Source organism: Heterocephalus glaber, unplaced genomic scaffold (assembly GCF_053883595.1).
Source record: "Heterocephalus glaber isolate CG9 unplaced genomic scaffold, H.glaber_assembly_v1.0 deba00000621, whole genome shotgun sequence".
Taxonomy (NCBI): domain Eukaryota; kingdom Metazoa; phylum Chordata; class Mammalia; order Rodentia; family Bathyergidae; genus Heterocephalus; species Heterocephalus glaber.
In genome coordinates, this window is record NW_028258153.1 from 10,388,990 (window position 1) to 10,407,355 (window position 18,366).

Genomic DNA, 18,366 nt, shown 5'->3' on the forward strand with positions numbered 1-18,366 from the left:
TTTATAGATAATTTTACCTTATTCTTTATAACATAATCTGCTTTGTACTAATAGAGTTAAATTTAAAAGTTTTTATTTTCTCTTGAACCCTATGAAATTAAATTAGACCTTGCAGGTGCTGGTTCTGTCTTCTGGTTTAGAGAGATACTGGTCTTTCTGAAATGATTACATAGTGTTTCATATATACTTAACTTTTTATAATAGATTAAGATGAGTGAATAGCTGTACTGCTTTTTTTAAAAAAATAGAACTAAATATTACTTAACTTACAAGGTAGTCACTCTTCAGTAAAGATATTAATGTTAGACAGATGATAAGCAAAGTACTTTCATTTTTTAATAAGGGACTAGTTAATCAGAAAGATTTCTCAACTTCTGTTGTGAAACCTATAATAGAAAATAATTTGAAAGGCACACAATGCCCATCATTATCATTTGATGTAGATTAATGATAGTGAAATCACATTTTGTAATTGCTTCTCTTTTTCTATAGTTTATTATTAAATTTTAAGAAAAAACTTGGCTAAGCAGCTCCTTAGTAACGTGCATATCTTTTCCTCGATATTTTGTGTTGTACTCTGAAATATTTAAATTCAGAGAATTAGACTTTTTAAAAATGTTATCATTAAGAAATTTACTATATAGAAGGAAGGCTAATATTTTTCTTCCTGAAATGAATGCAATAATTTATTATACTTAGAAGCATTCATCCATAAGAACCTTTGTAGCTGTTAATAGTATGATTTATATTTTAATGGTAGTATTGTTTTTGTTTTTATAGTTTTGTCTTAGAGATGCTGCATAAAATTCAGAAATTTACAGTCATACTTGCAGTTGTGGGCCTTGCTTATTTACACAAAATTAGATAATTAAAATCTTTTGAGCAAAGTTGTTATTACTGGATTATCAGTAAAATTACTGTGTACATATAAATTACATGAATATTTACTGTCTTCATTTACTTCTTTATCAATTAAGAAATAATGTATACCTGAATATGAAATTTTTGTTCTTTTAGTTTTAGGGTCTTTAGTCAGTTAAGTATGTTATTACTACTTCTAAGCCTTACTTTTCCCTTAAGTGGCCAATTCTGCATTTTGTAAGGGTTATAAATATTGAGGATTTCGGGATTTGAATGGTTCTTAATTGAAAATATTGTCACCTGTTTTGAAAAAATACATTTAAAAAAATCAAATACGAGTTTTTACAGACTTACTGAGGATTAACGTTTAAGTCTTTGTAATCCTGAGTCTTTCTTAAAAAGTAATCTTGGTAACATTGCATTTTGACCTTTTCTCTAGACTTGAGATTATATAAGAAATGGCTTAGTTTTGAAATCTACTTACCACTGCAAAGAAAAAGACCTTCTTGAATTTAGATGTAAAGTCTGTGTGAGTGGATACCTCTTTCAGAACATGATTTCCAAGATTCAGTCTCAGTAACACTGTGGACCAGGTGATGTTCAGCTTGGACTCTCAGTGAAAAATGTTTCACGTTTTGTTCTCTGCTGTACCTCTGATCTCTAGAACACTGTCTGGCACAAAGTAGGAATCAGTAATCATTTGTTGAATGAGAGGCTAAGTGCCTGCTCTCCAATAAGGCCATAGCCTAGAAGTAGAGAAAGAAGTATGCAAATTAAAAGTGACAGACTTTAGTAGAACTACAAACAGAATTCTTTAGGAGCTCCAGATGAGTGAGACTAACCCCTTTAACCATTTACTTCCTTTCCTTCTATCAGATTTGAAAGAAGATGCATCTAGGACAAATTTATTTAATGATGCAGAAAACAAGAAGAATTCAGTAAAAATGTGGTTTAGTCCTCGAAGTAAGAGGGTCAGGTACGTTGTGAGGAAAGTTTCAGTGCAAACCAAGCCTCAGAAGACAAAAGATGAAAATGCTCAGCAAGCCTCAATGTATGAATTTGTTTCTGCAACACCTCCTATGGTTGTTTCTAAGAGAGCTAAAAAAGCTTCTACAACATCTGCAAAAAAGCAACAAAAGAAAACTTTAGCCGAAATCAACCAAGAATGGAATTTAAACAGAGAGAAGGAAGATGATGAACTTGATCTCAAAGAAGAATTTAAGGAAAAGCAGGTATCCTTCTGTAGCCAGCCAGCCATTATTGGTAGTCCAAAAGTAAATGGCGAAATAGACTTACTGGCAAGCGGCTCTGTAACAGAATTGGAAAGTTGTGGAAGCTTAACTGAAGTCTTCCTACCATTGGCTGAGCATATAGAGTCTCCAGACAATGACAACATGATTGAAGTGTCTCCTGAGAAAGCCTGTGAGAATGATCTTACATCCAAGACGTCTTTGCCATTAGGTCATAATGGAAAACGTGGACCTTGCAACAGACTTTCTAGTCCTGTTTCTAAGAAATGCAGAAGCAGCATTCCAAGCACCAGTGGAGATGTTGTTAGGCAAACCGTGCTCTCAGAAAACATAGCATTGCTTGACTGTTCATCACCAGCTTCAGGCACACTTAAAGTTGATGACACATTAAGGAGGGAAAATGATAATGTATCAGATGATTCCATTAGTCTTTCACCATGTACACTACCTTCTACACTGAATAGTTCCAGTTACAGACGACTGATGTCAAGCCCCTCTGCAATGAAGCTGTACCCCCATGGCTTTATGGCCAGGAAAAGAAATCATAGAGGAGAAACTTTACTTCATATTGCTTCTATAAAGGTAGGATGCTTATTCTGATACTCAGAATGAAACTGTGTTAATCAACTTTTTATTACTGTAAAAAAATACCTGAGCATCAACTTACAGAGAGAAAGTTTATTGTAGTCTGGAGTTTTGGAGGCTCTGTTCCATGACTGTTCTCATCACTCTGGGCTTGTGGCAGCATATCATTGGAGTGTATGATGAAACAAAGCCATTCACCTTTTGGCCAGGAAGCAAAAGAGGGAAGAAGGAGAAGGGCTGGGGTCCCTCTGCCCTTCAAGGGCATGGCCCCAGTGACCTGAAGGCCTTCTACCGGGCCCCAGCCCTTAGTATTTCTAATACTACCATTCTGGTGACCATGTCTCCAACACATCAGGCTTTGAGGGACATCGGAGATGAAAATTGTAGTAGAGACCAACTGTGAAGCAGTTTATTTGAGGTTTTTGAGAATTGGCTTAAGATTACTAGGATATCTAACCTACTGCAGATATGATACTTCCACTTCACGGGGACTGCCTGTCTACCTCAGTGCAGTGGCCCCTGGCTCTGGGAAGCAAGATCATGCAGGAGAAAACCAACATTCAATTATTTTGCAGCTCCTTTGCCAAGTGCTTTTGCCTCTGTTTTTGTTCAGTAATCATTTTTGTTTACCCTTTCTTTGCGTGAAAAATGAATATAGATAAATGCTAAGTTACTGTGGCAACATATTTTTACCTATCAGAAGAGCTAGAGGGGATGAACTTCTATCTCTGCTTGACGCTCCCTGTAGGCATGCCCTGTATCTGGAAGGGTAAAAGATGCAGTGTGTGGATCTCCAATGACCTAGCCATTTCACCATCAGAAATATCTCCTGCAGTTTGACACAGAGCTGCTGCTAGTCCTGTGCCTCCCAGTCAGCTGTTTCTTTTACTGCCCTGTTTACTGAAGTTAATTCTCTTTAATTATTGCTTCAGCACCTGAATGATGCTGTCATTCTCTGGAACTTGGCCTGTTTTCTGAGCAGGAGGCCCACTTGTAGTGATTAGTCTTTGCAGTTGACACAGTACTACCAGTAAAAGGGAGTGGGAACCAGCACGGCCTTTTAGACTGCTCCTCAGTTTGTGCCAGAGTTAGGAAAGTATCATGTATCACTTAGTACTATATTAGTGTAACTTTTATGTTCTTTTGTGACTTTGCACGATAAATTCACCCTGAAAATTTCTGGGGGTTTGAATGGATAGAAAACTGTAAGATTTGGAAGGAAGGAACTCTTTGGAGGCCCCTAAATGTGAGGCTGGCAGGGCAGCATAAAGAGAACATGCAGTAGACGTTGAGTGTGGTCCATTGGTTTCTCTGTTTTGTGTGGAGAAAAGGAAACGCACAAAAATGAGCACCTCCCCAAAATTAGTGGCTTTTTCCCTCTTGCTTTTATTCCAAATTAATATAGTGAACTCTAGTACTGATGCCAGTTGGAAGAGGGGAGAACTTACCACTGACCATGCCAAGGGTCTCATGAAAGATCCTTGGACAACTCAAGTTGTTGAAGTCGGCTCTGGTTATATTTTAGTGTGATTTCTGCAAAGCATGACTTAGAAGGCAGTCTTTTTTGTCATCTTTGGATATACACATACATACATACATAGGAATGTGTTCACAAACTATTTTAATCTTACGATGTTCTTAATACCTTTACAGACATAAGTAGTGTGATATTTAATATTTAATTTAGTATTTAGTTTAGTTTTCTTTCTGGAAATTTTTATACCATTAGGCAAACATCCACTTAGGTTAGTAGGGGATTTTTTCTTGCAACTATAAAAATAATCTTATCTTTTTAAATGAGGATTTCTAGACCAAGAGATGGAGAGAGGGAAGAGGGATGGGGAGAAATGAAAAGAAGAATTAAGATGTGTTTTATAAATGTACCAACTCCCCATGATGATTGTAGTCATTTATTGCAAACTTGTACTAATAAAAATTAGAATTAAAAATAAATGACGGGCCGGGGATTTAGCTTAGTGGCACCACTCTTGCCTTGCAAGCGCAAGGTCCTGAGTTCAATCCCCGGTACAAAAAAAATAAAAATAAATGAGGAACTCTAGAGCCTAGAGTTTAGGCCAGGGTTTGGTAGACTCTCTCTAAAGGATGTGGTTAACTATTCAGCTTTGCAGGGCAGACAGTGTGTATCAAAACTGTTCATTTCTTATATCCTAGATCAAAAATAGCAATATATAAACCATTAGAACTTTGCATAAAAATCAGTGGCTGGTCCAAGGGCCACAGTTTGTGTTTTCTTGGTCTAGGCATGGGAAAAAAGCTGCAATAGAATATTAAAACAGGAAAAATAGTGGCATGATGTTGTCTTGGGGGATTTTCTTCATTGATCTACTCATGACTGCTTCCTACAAGTTTTATCAGATTGTCAGTTTACTTAAAAGGCTTGCCAGAATTACGGTTACCCAGTTTGAGCCAGGTGGTGGCACATGGCTCTAATCCCAGTATTCTAGGAGGCTAAAACAGGAGGATCACAGGTTTTAGTCCAGCCAGGAAAATTGAATGACTTAGTGAGACCCTGTCCCAAAATTCTAAAAAGGGTTGAGCTCAATATGAAGGCTCTAGGTTCAATCCCCCAGTACTACACACACACACACACACACACACACACACACACACACACGCACACAATTGTTCCTTTAAACTTCATTATCAAACACTATTTTCTTCATCATCTGGAAGATTCTGGTAGAGTACATTTAGAAAATCTCATTGATTTCTATTGCTTTTAAATCATGAATTAACAATAGTGTTCCTTTTAAAAAATTTTTGTGAGCTGAATCAAACCTGTTTGATTTTTGTCATACAAATGTTGAGAATACCATCACCATCGACAGCAAAACCCAAAAAATAAAGCAACAGTGGATTTGTCAGTACTATGTTACTATCATTTTACAAATAATTTTCATCTTAGTCTTATCCTAATTTTCTCATTTGTAGCTACGAATGAATAATCTGGATGTGCTACAAAACAAATACTGTGATTCTATTATTTCATGTGTTTTGTAACACACCTTCAGTTAAAGGAGTTTGGAAAGGCTTTAAAGTTGAAGCTACCATAAAATCGGACAAGAAGCAAAGAAAGCAGAAGTACTATGGCATAATGAAGTTAGATTTGGTGACCTTTACAGTAGCCAAAGAAAATAAGAGGAAGTACCAAGTGTTTTGCTGTCAAAAAATAAGATTTTTCTTGGTGGTGGTTGTTGTTACAGTCATTTTTTCCTGAAGCAGATTGGTAGACTTCCAGTTTCCATAGTTCTATTTGTTCCTTTTGAGTTTCAGGAGGCACCATTGTTGCCCTGTCCATGCTTGGGCTGTACACTGAGGCAGAGTGCAGCAGTAGTTTTTTTCTTCTCTTTGTGGGGTTAGCTTCTCCTGCTGTAGGTTGGGCTTTCCCAACTGGTTCCTGAACCTGGAAGTTTTATTACTAACATTCTTTAACATCTTCTCCAAACTTACCTGGAGCTGTCATTGTTGACCATAATCTTTCCATATCTACTACCCTAGTGACCACTGCTTAAACACTCTGCTAGTTTTCTGTTGCTTCCAGAACAAACCACCACAGGCTTAGTGATTTAAAGTATGCAAATTAATTTTTTTATGGTTTTATAGGTCAGAAGTCTGGCATGAGTTTCTTTAGGCTGAAATCAGTCTGTCATCAGTTAGTTTCAGCAGGCTGTAGGGGAGGATCAGTTTTCCTGCTCATTTGGGTGCTTGGCAGGCACAGAATAGTTCTTGTGGTAGGATGGAGATTCTGGTTTGTTGCTTTGAAGGTTCTAGAGACTGTCATATTCCTTATTTGGTGGTCCTCTTTTTGTTTTTGTTTGTTTTTTGAGACAGGATCTTACTGTGCAGTTTAGGCTGACCTTGAACTCACTGTGTAGCACAGGCTAGCCTCAAGCTCACTGTGATCCTCCTGCCTCAGCCTCCAGAGGTGCTGGGATTGCCAGCCTATGCCACTATATCTGGCTGGTAACCCTGTTCCTTTATCTTCAAATCCAGCAATAGCAGCTTGAGTCCTTCTCATATCCCAGTTTGACATACAGGGAAGGTTCTCTGCTTTTAAAGATTCACGTGATTAGATTGGAGACTACCTGAACAGCACAGCATCATCTTCCCATTACTTTGTGCCCTGAATCATGCTGCAGAGTTCCTTTTGCCATGTAAGCGGACATACTCACAGGTTCTGGGGATTCAGATGTGGTCATTTTGGGGGACCACACCACTGATGTCACTTCCAAATATCTCAACCTACTTTCCTGTTGAACTTCTAGAATCCTGTTCTCTATATGTCAGCCGGAGTGTTTAGACTCAAAGCAGAACTTGACAATTCTCCACTCCCACCCCAGTCTGTAACTTTCTATGCCCCTATTCTTATTCAAGTATCTATAACCTATGTTCCTGTTTGAATATCTGTTGTAGTTAAAATGCTATTGAGAACGTCTTATGAGTTTAATCAGAAAGCACTGTAAGTAGAAAGTAAGATAAACATGTTTATTTTTCTAATTTAATAAAAAACAAATAAGACTTTTCTCTTTTCTATTATGTTACCATTGTTTGAGAGTTTCTAGGTGCTGGAATTCCCCTCCCCTAATTTCCCTGGAACAAATTCTTAACGTGACAATGAATGCTTGTAACTCATGCCACAGTTGTGAACTCACTGTGAAGTAGAATGGCCTGTATAGAATGTGCCATGATGTGTTTGTGATATAGACATAATCGATTATCTTGTGAAGGCAACTTAAGGTAAGTTCTCTTAAAATACAACAAAGGTGGTGAAGATCTCCTGGGAAGACAGAAAATCCCTTGTGAGGTTCTCCTTCGGAGCTTGACTTTGTAATTCATTATCCTTAAGGCAGTCATGTTATTATGTGTCCTTTATACTAGCTTTACAAGAAAGTAGCAAAGGCCACAAAAGCAAACTGGCATGTGTGTATGTTCAAGATTTTAATTTCTGGAACACTCCATGGAGCAAGTACAGTATCTAGCTTTTTCAGTCACCCGCACCCATGTAGAGGTCTCCTTTGGTAATACCAGTAACTTATTGTAATGTTGGCTGGGTAGTGTTAGAATCATTTACAAAATTATTTTGCTCAGCAAATTCTGACTAAGAGGTTGAATATATTTTAGAGCTCTTCCAGGAGGGAGGGAGGGAGGGAGGGAGAGAGAGAGATAGTATTTTGTGTATTTAAAACATTTGATTGCTAAAAGGGGGAAATTGTAGCTACTTGGTTATGCTGGGTAAGTCATTTTCATTGTACTTAATTGTAATGTTCTATATTGTTTTTTATGAAGATTTTTATTAATATTTTAAAAGAGCTAATTTTTATAAGGAAAAAATTGTGTGATTTTGGAAAGTTAATTTATATTTTGGGATATGCAGGTATCTGCAATATGTGAGAATGTATGAAGAACCTTTTATTGAAGTTAGCAGTATAACAGTTCAGTAGAATACACACATGCACTCCTTATTTTCGGTCTTTAAAGTATTACTTGAAAATGCCAAATCCGTTTAAAATTACTTTCCTTAGGTAAATTTTTTTGGCTGTGGTTTAAGGAAGGCTCAATTCTTTCAAGTTGTGAGAAATAAGAGAGTGCTTCTTAGCAAACAGTATTCTATTAAAGAAGAAAGTAATTTTTAAAAAGGAGATGGACAAGTTAATTTATAATGATTCAAACTTACCCTGTTACTCTGGACCTATCTAATTATCATAATTTTATTTATGTGCATGACATTAAATTTACGTAAAGTAAAAATGAAAATATGACAAACTTAAGTGTTAGGGAGGAGATAGCAGATTGGTTATAAAAAGCAAGTGGTTTGCTAATCAGCTGTAAGTTTCAGGGTGGAATGTTAATAGAAGACACCTTTGATAATATGAAGAGGTGACATGAAAGAAAAATAGCAACTGTCTAGCAACTTAAAAGAAAGGCAGCTGTGTTTAGACTGTCACTGGGTTCCTATTGTACTGTAACCATGTGACTGCCATTTCACATTATGTAGAACTAAAATGTGGGAAGTTTTGAGGATGTTTTAAAACTATTTTGTAGAAATTTGTTATGTTGAAGGTAGGGAATATGTATGGTTCTAGCAGTTTGTCCAATACTCAAGAGATCATTTAAAAATTATTTCAAGTTTGTATCTTGCTAGAATGTTCTTTGGTTCATTTGGATGTAACTTAGAATATAGAGCAAAAGTTATTAAATACATGATACGTTCTGTATTTTCTTTTTCGGGATAGGGTCTCACTAGGTAGTTCAGGCTGGCCTTGAACTCACTGTGTAGTTCAGGATGGCCTTGAAATGTCAGTGATCTCCTGCCTTAGCCTCTCAAGTGCTGAGATTACAGGCATGCACCTCCATGTCCAGCTGATAACTTATATTGAAAGTACAGAATTTGCACCCTTAGGAATTTTGGTTGTTTTTGTTTGTTGTTTTGTTTTGTGAAACAGGAGATTGACTGCAGAGTCTGCACTGAGCTACATCCCCACTCTTATTTTTTATTTTGAGACAGGATCTCACTAAGTTGCTAAATTTTCCAGGCTGGGCTTGAACTTGTGATCCTTGTGCCTCAGCCTCTCAGGGTACTGGGAGTACATTTGTGTGAATCAATTTGAGACACATATAATGCTTACTTTTAGGCCCATTAAACATTTAAGGCCATTTTATTAACTTCAGGCCTTAAAAATATAGGTTTTTGTCCGTGTGTGTGTGTGTGTGTGTGTGTGTGTGTGTGCACGCGCGCGCGTGCGTATGTGCTTTCCTGAAAACTTTCAGGCTTTTTGGGAAGTAGCTCAAAATATGCAAATAGAAATAAATGAAAATAAAAGCAAAAGTTTTTATATTGTATATTATTAACTCAATGAAGGAAAAACTTCATTTCAGAAAAGCATATTGTCTGTTACAGTTCAATATGAATAAGAAGTTATGGTGTATTATTTCACATAGTAGGGTGTGCAGTGGATAATGTACCATATATTTCAGAAAGCTAGAAGAAAGGATTTTGAAGAAGAAAAAAATGTGTTTGAAGAGATAGATGTTTTTCTTGATTTAAACATTATACAGTGTATAGCTCTATCAGAAGTCACATGGTACCCCATAAATATGTACTATTTTTATGTCTATTAAGGAAGAAATACAAATTTTTTAAAAGTGTAGAAGGTAGTTCTCCCTTAAACATTTTACAAAACCACCTGAACATAAACTGTATAATGTTTGTCATATGTAGCTTTATTTATTCTGCCTTGTTCACAGTAAGCTCTGTTAGTTATCTTCATGGACATTGCTTTTCTCATGTTACCCTAAAAGAACTCATTTAGTTATATTTGCAGTGACTGGTAATAGTGTCATTTTAAGAGAATTTTACCTTCATTGTTTTAAAAACTGACAAGGAAGTATCTTATAGCAAGATTTTTTTTAAAGATTTTAAGAGTTGACAATACTAACTCAAAAACATAATCAGATATAAAAGATAGATGTCAGATTTTTTTCCATATGAGATTAAGGGATGCGATGAAGAGATGACAGTATTGAATAGTTTGAGGACTATATTTCTCAGCTCTGGGGAAAGCACCAAAAAGAAGAGTGAGACCTAGGGGTATACAGCTAAGTGGAAGAGCATGTGCTTAAGTAAATGCAGGAAACTCCAGGTGCAATTCCCAGCAACTTTCCCACCCCAAACCAGGGGTAAATATTAAGTGATGATTTCATTGGTTGTTTTGAATGTTTTTTCTGATCTCTTTTCTGTTATTTTAAACAGCCAACTGTTTCTGCCATGAAAATATTTTTGAGCAAATAAAGTGAATATAAACTAAAATATTAGGATAAATAGAATAAACTGCCAATGAAGTGACCATTTTTGGCAATTTTAACATTGATTTCACTGTGAATAGTTTTTTTTTTAAGTAATAATGAGAAACCATTTTTATGTGTGTTCAAAAAAATTTTTTTTTCACAAGTGAAATGATAACTTCATTATGTGGGCAACTGAAATGAAGAGACACTTGTCAGAAGAAGTACAATTGGGCAATAAATGGATGAAAAAATGCTTATCATTGTAGCCATCAAAGAAATACAGCTTAAATTGCACAATAATCTTACCCCAGAAAGAATAGCCATCGTCAAAAAATCTAATAATAACAAATATTCTCAAGGAGGTAGAGAAAAAGGAACTCTTCTGCCTGGTAACTGGGAATGTAAAATAATACAACCACTATGGAAATCTGTGGAGAGTCCTCAAAAACTAAAAATAGAGTTTCTATTTGATCAAGCTATCCCCCTTCTAGGTATCTTCCCAAAAGAGTTAAAATCATCATCTTTCAGGGATAGATGCATACCCATGTTTACAGCAGCACAGTTTATGATCGCTAGATCTTGGAAACAACGTATATGTCCATCAATAGATGAATGTATAGGGGAAAATGTGGTATTTATATACACAATGGAGGACTATGTCACCATAAAGAAAGATGAACTTGAGGCATTTGTGGATAGATACAACTTGAAAACAAAATATTAAGTGAAGTGAGTTAGACACACAAGCTTAAATATCACGTGGTTTCTCTTACGTGAAAAACACTGTATAAATACTACATAAACACATACAAAGAGCAAAATAGAAAAGAGATAAATAGGAAGTAGGGAGATGTTCAAGTAGTTCCCCAAGTTACATATTCCATTGTTTCAAAAATATTTTAATATATATGTTGTTTTATTTACACTACTAGTTTCTCTTAGTTCATTGAAAAGAAAGTTTTGTTGTATTGTCTGTTTCATTCTTTGTAAGAATCTTTTTGGTCTGTGTTTTACTTTTGAGTATTTTGAACACAATGATACACAGTGTATTAGCTATTATTCTCTTATTTTGTTATAAAATTTTATTTTTTTCATAAAATAAAAAAAACCTTCATTATGATCAGATGATCATTGGCCAGGGTTGTTTATTTAGTATCTTGAAATGAATTTTGAATAAATAGTATCTCAGGACTATTTATACATTTGTAACTTGTTTCTTAGCTTATGAACAATAGGTGAAGAAGACAGTCTTCAAAAGAAATTTTCAATATCTTGCCTTGTTTTTGATGCTTTTAAATATCTTTTTATTTTTTCATTGTTTCACCAGGGCGATGTATCATCTGTAGAGTACCTCTTGCAAAATGGAACTGACCCAAATGTTAAGGACAATGCTGGATGGACACCATTGGTAGTTTTCTTTTTTCTTTTTATGCTGGGGATGTTTGTTTTCTCTTCTCCTTCTCTCTCTGTTTATGGTTTTTACAGTTTATAGTTATGTGATTGTCCATATATCATCCTCTGCCACCCATACATTATAGTCTGATGAGTTTATCTTTTCACTGAATATGAGAAAAATAATTATTTTCCATTTAGCTTTTCAGTTGTGACAGGTAAGAAATTGGCTACTTTTTGGCTACCTTTAGATTTAGAATCCAGTTGCATTACATTGCTGATTTAGCTCAGGTACAAAGGTAACTTACTACAGTTGACATGAGGCTTTATTTGCAGTGTGCATGTTACTGGAACCCAATTTTGTGGAATAAATAGAAGTCAGAAGGATTGAGTATGGCATATGATCACAAGGGAGTGCTTCTTACTGAAGATCTGTTTTAGCTTATACCCTCTCTTATCTAAATTGCAAGTAGATTGAGGCAATAGAAAGCTTTTCTTACATTAAACATTTTTAAAACTTTGCTTTATATTGCTATAAATATAATATGAATATTCTGGGAGAAAACTGGCAAAAATACTTGGAAGCAAATGCTACATGGTCTAATTATATTAAGAAAATAAACATGAGGTTTGAAAGCAACCACAGAAGAATCAACAAATGAGGTGGAAGTGTATAACCTATAAGCTAGAACTTAGAAGATATTCATTAGACCAGGTACAGAAAAAGTATGAAGGAGTGTGTGTATGTGTGACTTCTCCTTGTCACGTTCTTAAGTATGGAGGGTTTTTCTGGATCAGCATCCCTGTATTTGGACACTGCAGGCTTACTAATCTTTCTCAATGATTAAACTTAGTTTTAAAGTCACTAAGGCAAATTGTAATAAAGGTTGATGAGTGATTTAGAAGGATCTGATGCCCACTTTGAATTCTTTTCTCCTAGAATAGACCTACAGATGATGAGCATGGTGTCACCTATTATGAATAGAAATAGATGTACCAAAAAGCACAGTATGCCAGAGATTTAGGAGAAATCAACATAGTGGCATTGGTGGAGTTCATTAGACACCAGAAAAGATTTGCATGTAAGGCATCTTTGAACATTCTGCTGTTGGCAGTTCTGTCATTCATTTATTAAGATCTTTTTGAATATGTACTCCCTGTTATTATTGTCATGGACATTTCCTTCATCTAGTACTTCATCCAGTAATCTCCTTTCACCAAAGAGAACTTGTTTGGTAATAAGCACATCTGGAATATCCACTCTGTTGGGTAGATAGGTGTTTGTGGTGGTCCACTATTTATGTATAACCTGATAGAGTGAAGAATTCAGGTTTTACACATGGTATGATTTTTTTTTTTTTTTTTTTTTTGGTACCGGGGATCAAACTCAGGACCTTGTGCTTGCGAGTCAGGCACCGGAACCAATGAGCTAAATCCCCGGCCCCACATGGTATGATTTTTAAATACTCTTTTCTTTTTTACTGTTTAATTGTGGGACAAACTTAGGAGTTATAATTGGACTAAAGCTACATTTTACAGAAAGCACGTTTGACCTAAGACTTCTTTTCCCATGAATTGCAGAAAGATTATTATTAGTGACTTTTACTCTGTCACTACATATGGCATATGGTCTGTGTGAATAGTATGTAGGTTAGAATAATTTACTGACTGTAGTTCTCATTTCTTTCTCTAAAGTGTGGTGTTATATTATCCTTTGGTCTTTCTTATTACACTTCCCTCTCTTAATTAGCATGAAGCCTGCAATCATGGGCACCTGAAGGTAGCAGAATTGCTGCTTCAGCATAAAGCCTTGGTGAACACCACCGGCTACCAAAATGACTCACCACTTCACGATGCCGCCAGGAATGGGCACTTGGATATAGTGAGGCTCTTGCTGTCCTGTGGAGCCTCCAGGAATGCTGTGTAAGTAGTCATCCTCTAACTAACCATTAAGTTCCATTCTGAAGGTCAGTATTTATACCCTTTTCCTGGAAGAAACGCAGGTATTTGGAGATTTGCTATGTTACTTCAGAAGCAGTTGTCAAATCCATTTTGGAAACTTTCATTTTATGTAAAAATTCATTTAGCTTTTGTAGTCTATAAATGGATTCCTACTTATAAAAATGTATAATTGACTTAATTATTTTTTATGCTACTTAATTCTTTAGAATTATTTTAAATATTCCATTCTTTCCTCATATTTAGCATAACAACAGTGAAAGTATATAAGAATTCAGATATGGGGCGAGTACAGCTGAATTATTTCCTCGATTTTTCACATTATTCAAATGAGGCTCTGAGTAAATTGTTTTGCAGTGTCAGGGCACAGAGGCACATTACTGAATGCTGGCGGCTGCATTTTAAAATTGCTGTTGTCAAGAGTATCACAAGCAAATGCTGTATGTAGATTTTATATCTTTAATCTGTAACTTGGCTCATGTCTCCCTATATATTATTTTACTCTTTTCAGTTAATTAGGTAGTTGAAATGAAAATGCAAGTATTGCCTCTCTGTACCCCCATTGCTTCTACAGACTGGGAAAAAGCACACAAAAGTCAGGCTTTTCCTGTGCAGAATCAAATAAGAATTAGAAAATGCAGCACTTCTAGGTTGTAACTTTTTAATAGGTAATCATTTATTATAATTAAAAATAAATTAATAATACAGGAATGTTCTAGACCTTGGTGCTATTAATTTCAGTACATGTGTCATCGCCTTTCTTTTTTTTTTTTTTTTTTTTTTTGCAGTACTGGGGATCAAATTCAGGACCTTGTGCTTTCAAGGCAGGCGCGGTGCCACTGAGCTAAATCCCCGGCCTCCTTCATTTTCCATTACAAGTTATAAGATAGTTGTTATATATATAAGATATATATATATATGAATATAGTCTTTTATATTTTTCTGTGTGTGTTTGTATGTTTATACACATGAACATAACAGTATTTTGTAAGGACCTAACAGATATGACCCTCCTGTGGGTATAGTGAGCTTTTTGAAGAAACAAATGGTTGCTTGGCTCAGGTAAACCAAATAGCTTCCATCCTAGGGTTCCTAAATCAGCCATGACTCCTTTAGTGAGTGGAGCACTGGTCGGGTGTTAGGGAATCCAGTTTTTATTTGTGACTCCATTATTGATTTTATAGCCACAGGCAGGTTAATTTCTGTGCCTTGGTATCCTCACCTATAAAACATGGATGGCACCTGCTGCTTTTCTATTTCTTCAGAGCATAGTGAGGATTAATGAGCGAAAACACAGAGCCTGTCCTGTGGTTTGTACACCATGATTCTTACACTACACCGTGAGGGCTTCGGAATATACAAGGTGTGGGCCTGAGACAGTGAGTCTCCCTTCACATGTATTTTTCCAGAGAGATCAGGTAACTGCTTTGATTGGCTTTCTTGGGAAGATGACCGACTTAGGTGTCTCTGCATAGCCTAACACTGTCCAATAGATCTTTCTTCAGTGATGGAAATGTTTATGTCAGTGCTGGGCATTCAGTAGCCACTAGTCATCTGTAGCTATTGAACACTTGAAAACTGCTCTTCACTACTGAGAAATTAAATTCTAAAATGTATTTAAATGGCCCACTTGTGCCAGGTGACTCTTGTGTTGGACAGCTGGTTGATACCAATGAGGACAGTTGTGAAAGAGTGACAAAGAAGTTAGGATTACAGCTGGATAAGGATAGTAGGGCAGATGCAGATATAACTTTAGCCCTCAGGTATAACAGTGTGGTTGCTGTTTTTGAAAATTATTCTTTCTGACTGGTGGTTATCATCCTGAAATACTTTCCTCTTTTTTTTTCTTTTTGTTTTATCTTGTACTTTTTACCTGACTGGCTTTACCAGTTTCCTATTGGTCTCCTCTTTTGATTGCTTTTCTTTAATTCATTTCATATATGCAACCTCAATATTTTCAAAAAAATCATAGGTCTGGCCAACTAATGTTTTTTACGTAAGCCTTCGGTGGCTTCCTCATAATGTATTTAAAATTACTTCAAACTCCATAACATGATTTTTAATGCCCTCAAAGGTTTGGGGTGCTACTTTCTTTTCAGCTTCATCTCTCCACAGTTCCTCCATGCCTCTTTCCTTCAAGCATTTTTTATTTTGTATTATCCTTTCTGAATTTTTATTTTCTTCAAATGTGCCAGGCTGTTTTACTTCCTAGCCTTAATACATGACTTTCACATTGTCTAAGAGTCCAAGAGTTCAAGAGGAAAGATTGCTTTAATTTTGGAGAATGAGGAGAAATTTCATATCATTCAGTATTTGTTGTCTGGGAATTTTTATACTGGAAATTGTTTTAAGACCTCTGTATCACTCAGTGCTTACTAGAGAAACAGATTTAACGCAAGATATACAAATAGAATATATAAGATTGGCTTAGAATGGGCCCCTGCAGTCAGGTTTGGAAGAGTACAAAAGGGCTGTTTGTGCCCTGGAAAACTAAGGATCCAGTTGTGGGCCTAGAGCTCACTCTAGTGTCCCATGCGAGTCCATACCAGGAGGCCGAAGGGTCTGAGATGGAAGCCTGAACGGTCTACAGAAGGCTGAAGGGTCTGCATTGGAGGCTGAAAAGTAAATGCTGGAAGTCAGGAGACAACATCCAAATTAAGGTGAAAATTGGAGCTCCTCCAAAGAAACAGAAGCGAGCCTTCCTTCTGTCTTCCATTTATTGCTGTCACTCATACCCAGGGTGGGTCTTCTGTCTTCAGTAAATCCCTTCAGCCGCACCCAGAACTATGCTGATCCTATTTAGTTGGGTGTTTCTTGCTCAAGTTGGCACAATCAGTTAACTATCACAACCTATTTGGCCTTCCATCTTCCACTCTGCCTTCTGAACATCCTAGTGTGAACCTAGGATGAAAGTTCTTGTTGTCACTTTAGAACCATTTGTAATATGTGGAGAATATTAGTGTGTGTGTGTGTGTGTGTGTGTAACAGATAATGTGAATGTAGGATGTGATGCTGTGCTGTAAACAGACTTTTTCTTGAAAGGATGAATTCTGAAGTAGAAGATATTATATGGACCGTTGGACTTATTAATTATCTTCTTGCCCTAGTTAGTATCTTTAAAAAAAAAAAAGAATTACCTACAAGGATAATTTATGTTTTAAAGCTTTAAAAACCATGTTGCTCTTTTGAATGATTGTGCTTTTTCCTGTTCAAAGGAAACAAAGTGACTTGAAAAATTAAATCTTTGTGTTTGCAGTTTTGTAGTTGTTCATAAAGGATTTCATTCATGGTCTGTCGTGACATCCTGTCAGGCATGATAGGTTTGGCATTAGTAAAAATGACTTGCATATATTTTTGCATATTGGATGATCTTACATGCAAGTACAGGTTTAAATTTGCCCACCACTCCCTCTCATATTTCCTAGTGCTGTAGCTCATTCACAGCTCAGTTGTAGGTAGGCATCTACCATGTCCTTGCTGTACGGAAAAGGATGGTAAGTGGTTTCACTGTATTTTGAACTCTGCCTTTTGCCTGAAACATTAAACACTGGAGCTTAACCCTTTGCTGAGTCATCAAGCTTGGTGATCAGAAAGAATCCTGGTTAGGAAAATGATTTTCCTGTTTGTCTAGTTCAGACTCTTTAATCTTCAGATTGTACCAGACAGGAAAATGAAAATGACTGTTATTTTTAACGTTGAAAAACCATAATCCTGTACTTTCTAATTATTTGAATTGTCATTACAAGAGCTTGCAAAAATATATTATAAAATTGGGGAAAATGATGTTAAGAGGCTAACACTAGGACATAATTTACTATGTTTTCTTATTTTTATTTTGTATCTGTCTCCTAATAATGCAAATCTAGCAATATTAATAGCAGTCACCACGCTGGTACTATCTGCCAGGTACTGTTTTAAGCACTTCTAATGTGTTCCTCTAGTCCTAGTAGTAATCTTAAAAGGTAGGTTGCCTTATTCTCATTTTTACATATGAGGAAGCAGGCAAAATAGGTTTTAATTAATTTATCTAAAGTCACGCACATCTGATTTTAGATAAATTAGCTGAAATTTAAATTCAGGCATTTGGATTCTGTAAGCACCTCTCTCTCTTTTTCTCTTTCTCTTTTTCTCTTTCTCTTTCTCTTTCTCTTTCTCTTTCTCTTTCTCTTTCTCTTTCTCTTTCTCTTTCTCTTTCTCTTCCTCTTCCTCTTCCTCTTCCTCTTCCTCTTCCTCTTTCTCTTTCTTTCTCTTTCTCTTTCTCTTTCTCTTTCTCTTTCTCTTTCTCTTTCTCTTTCTCTTTCTCTTTCTCTTTCTCTTTCTCTTTTCCTTTTGGTTGTACTGAAGATTGAACACAGGGCCCTTGCACTGAGCTGTATCCCCAGGCCCTTTTAATTTTGAGATAGGGTCTTGCTCAATTCCTTGGTCTAGGCTTGAATTTGAGATGCTCCTGACTCAGCCTCCCAAAGTACCCAGATTACAGGCATGCACCACTATCCCTGGCTTGTAAGCTTGT

General features: G+C 36.1%; 1 protein-coding gene across 1 annotated transcript in view; it reads left to right on the forward strand.

Moving 5' to 3' along the window:
- Bard1 (BRCA1 associated RING domain 1) overlaps positions 1–18,366 on the forward strand; it is a 64,984-nt gene that overhangs the window by 16,553 nt on the left and 30,065 nt on the right. Inside the window, exons 4-6 of the mRNA XM_004851102.4 lie at positions 1,738–2,693; positions 11,830–11,910; positions 13,645–13,817. Of these exons, the coding sequence (XP_004851159.2) occupies positions 1,738–2,693; positions 11,830–11,910; positions 13,645–13,817 (1,210 nt within the window). The remainder of the gene's footprint in view (positions 1–1,737; positions 2,694–11,829; positions 11,911–13,644; positions 13,818–18,366) is intronic.